Source organism: Propithecus coquereli, unplaced genomic scaffold, assembly GCF_000956105.1.
Source record: "Propithecus coquereli isolate 6110/MARCELLA unplaced genomic scaffold, Pcoq_1.0 Scaffold6, whole genome shotgun sequence".
Taxonomy (NCBI): Eukaryota; Metazoa; Chordata; class Mammalia; order Primates; family Indriidae; genus Propithecus; species Propithecus coquereli.
The window spans coordinates 4,215,087-4,217,219 of NW_012151951.1; the positions used below are offsets into that span (position 1 = coordinate 4,215,087).

At 42.6% G+C, this 2,133-nt stretch overlaps 1 protein-coding gene across 1 annotated transcript in view; it reads right to left on the reverse strand.

Moving 5' to 3' along the window:
* The window catches only part of CASP1 (caspase 1, apoptosis-related cysteine peptidase), a 33,108-nt gene extending 31,799 nt beyond the window's left edge, over positions 1 to 1,309 (reverse strand). The window contains exons 1-2 of the mRNA XM_012659118.1: positions 1,259 to 1,309; positions 324 to 590 (exon numbers count right to left, since the gene is read on the reverse strand). Coding sequence (XP_012514572.1) covers positions 324 to 590; positions 1,259 to 1,265 — 274 coding nt within the window. The 5' untranslated portion in view covers positions 1,266 to 1,309. The remainder of the gene's footprint in view (positions 1 to 323; positions 591 to 1,258) is intronic.
* Between the last annotated feature and the right edge of the window lie 824 nt (positions 1,310 to 2,133).

Sequence of the window (2,133 nt, forward strand, 5' to 3'; positions counted from 1 at the left end):
TAATAATAATAATAATGTGCCTTGACAGGAAAACTGGAACATAGAGCATGGAGATTTTCCGATGGCTCTCGTGAAGTTTAACAAATGACCTACCACATAGTCAGATCAAGAAATGAGCTTCAATCAGAGGAAGGCCACTGAGAGTGAAGGCACAGGAACAAGAAGAGACAGAGGACATGCAATAGGCCCTGGTACGGAAATGGGGCCCTGAAACCAGAAATAAGGAAGTTGTCTGCAAAGTAACGTGACTAATAAAGAAATCAAATGTCAGGCACAGAGACATACAGAATATGTGAACTCTAGTATGAGCCATTGACCCTTACCTGAGGAGAGCTCCAGCATCTGTGCAAGGTGGCAGTCATCATTACAAATGTGCGTGATGAAGATGCGGCTTGCCTGGGGCCCTTTCCTAATGACAGCATCAATCAAAGCTCGGGCTTTATCCATAACTGTAGAATTTTCATCTCTTACTTTCTCCATCTCTTCCTGGTTCAGCACCCTTTTCTCTAATAATTCATCCAGCAAGCCATTTATGGTACCTGTGCCCACTGAGCGGACAAACTGCCTCCTCTTCTCCTTCAGGACCTTGTCTGTTTGGAGCACAAAGACTTCTCAAGTCATAAAAACAGCCTCATTTTCCTCCCATGTCATTAACAGGGAATGGCCTCCTTGAGATTTCATCAGTCAATCCCTCTCCGCATAGCTGGACAATCCCTTCCCGTATTCTATCACTGTCCCACTTTTTCCTCCAGTATTTCCCATGTATGGTCATGGAGTGGCCTGAAGACAGGATTGCTATCCCTAAGTTAGTACCTGAAAAGCAGAGATCATCCTTTTGTGCCCTGTGCTTATTCAACTCTGAATAATAAAATAATGAAACTGTGTTTGCCCCCTTCCTTTGGGGACAACAGCTGCTGGTCCTCATCCTGTGCTGATTCTGCAACCTCTGTCAGATTTGCAACGTTGAAGAATTCAGTTAAGATTGTAAAATGACAGGAGGATATGAGCACAGCCCTAGTTCCTGTCTGGCCTGGCCTTTCCCCTCTAAAGGGTGCGAAAGTCTGCTGGGCCTCTTCCCTCCTCCCTCCCACTCCTCTCCCTCCTCCCTCCCACTCCTCTCCCTCCTCCCTCCCGTTCCTCTCCCTGAGTTCTGCTCACCTAAACCTCCACAGAACCTAGTTACAGTTTCTAGAAGAACCAGCTCCTTCCAGAACTATTTCTTCCCGCAGACCTGTCCTTTTAATAGTAAAAAACTCACCGGCCATGGCTTTTTTCTCCTACCCTTGTGTGGATTGAAATTGAAAGTGTGCTCCCTCTTCCTTTTCAGCAGGGCGGGAGCACGTATTGAGAAATAACCACTGCACATGCATATGCATGTCTTTATATTTTTTCCCAGAGGAGTGATCAGATTGCTGAACTGAAATGCAGATTGCATCGGAGAGTGTATCCTTGGAAAATTTTTTTCACTTGTAACAGGGCAGGGCAGGAGGACATAGGGACTTTGAAAGTAAGATAGGAATGATAAAATATGTATACAACTAAGCTCACACAATAAACAGTCTCCCATTTTTTAGGAAGTGGAATCAGGGAAAGCAACTCCTTCTTTCTGTGTTAGTTGAACCACTGTTCCCCCTGCTATGCCCTACAGCCCTGGGGAGAGTCCCAGGAACTGTATGTCCCTGTGAAGCGGCTTCACTTTTAAGAATGGAAACAATTTTTACTAACATCAAATATTTTCTTATCTAATGCTCTTCCTTTTCAGATGTCTTTCTTTTGAGGGACATGGCATCATTGAAAGTAAAAGCGTAGGTGCTGGACTCAAAATGTGGAACTTAGCATTGTAGCCTTTTCTTCTTGGGCAAGATATTAAACTTTTCTATGCATTGATTCCTCTGTCTATAAAATAATTTTATGAATAGTATATACCTACATAGTTCTGAGCATTAAGTGAGTGAAAATGTGGAAACTGCATAGAACATTGTCTGGACCATTGTAAACACATAATAAGTGATATAATTATTTTAATGTAAATATTTCACACTACAAAATAATCAAGGTTAATGATTTGTAGATTACCTAGTTAAGTTTGTCTTTGAGAAAATCCTCAGGCAGCTTATAAAGTCATGCGTTTAG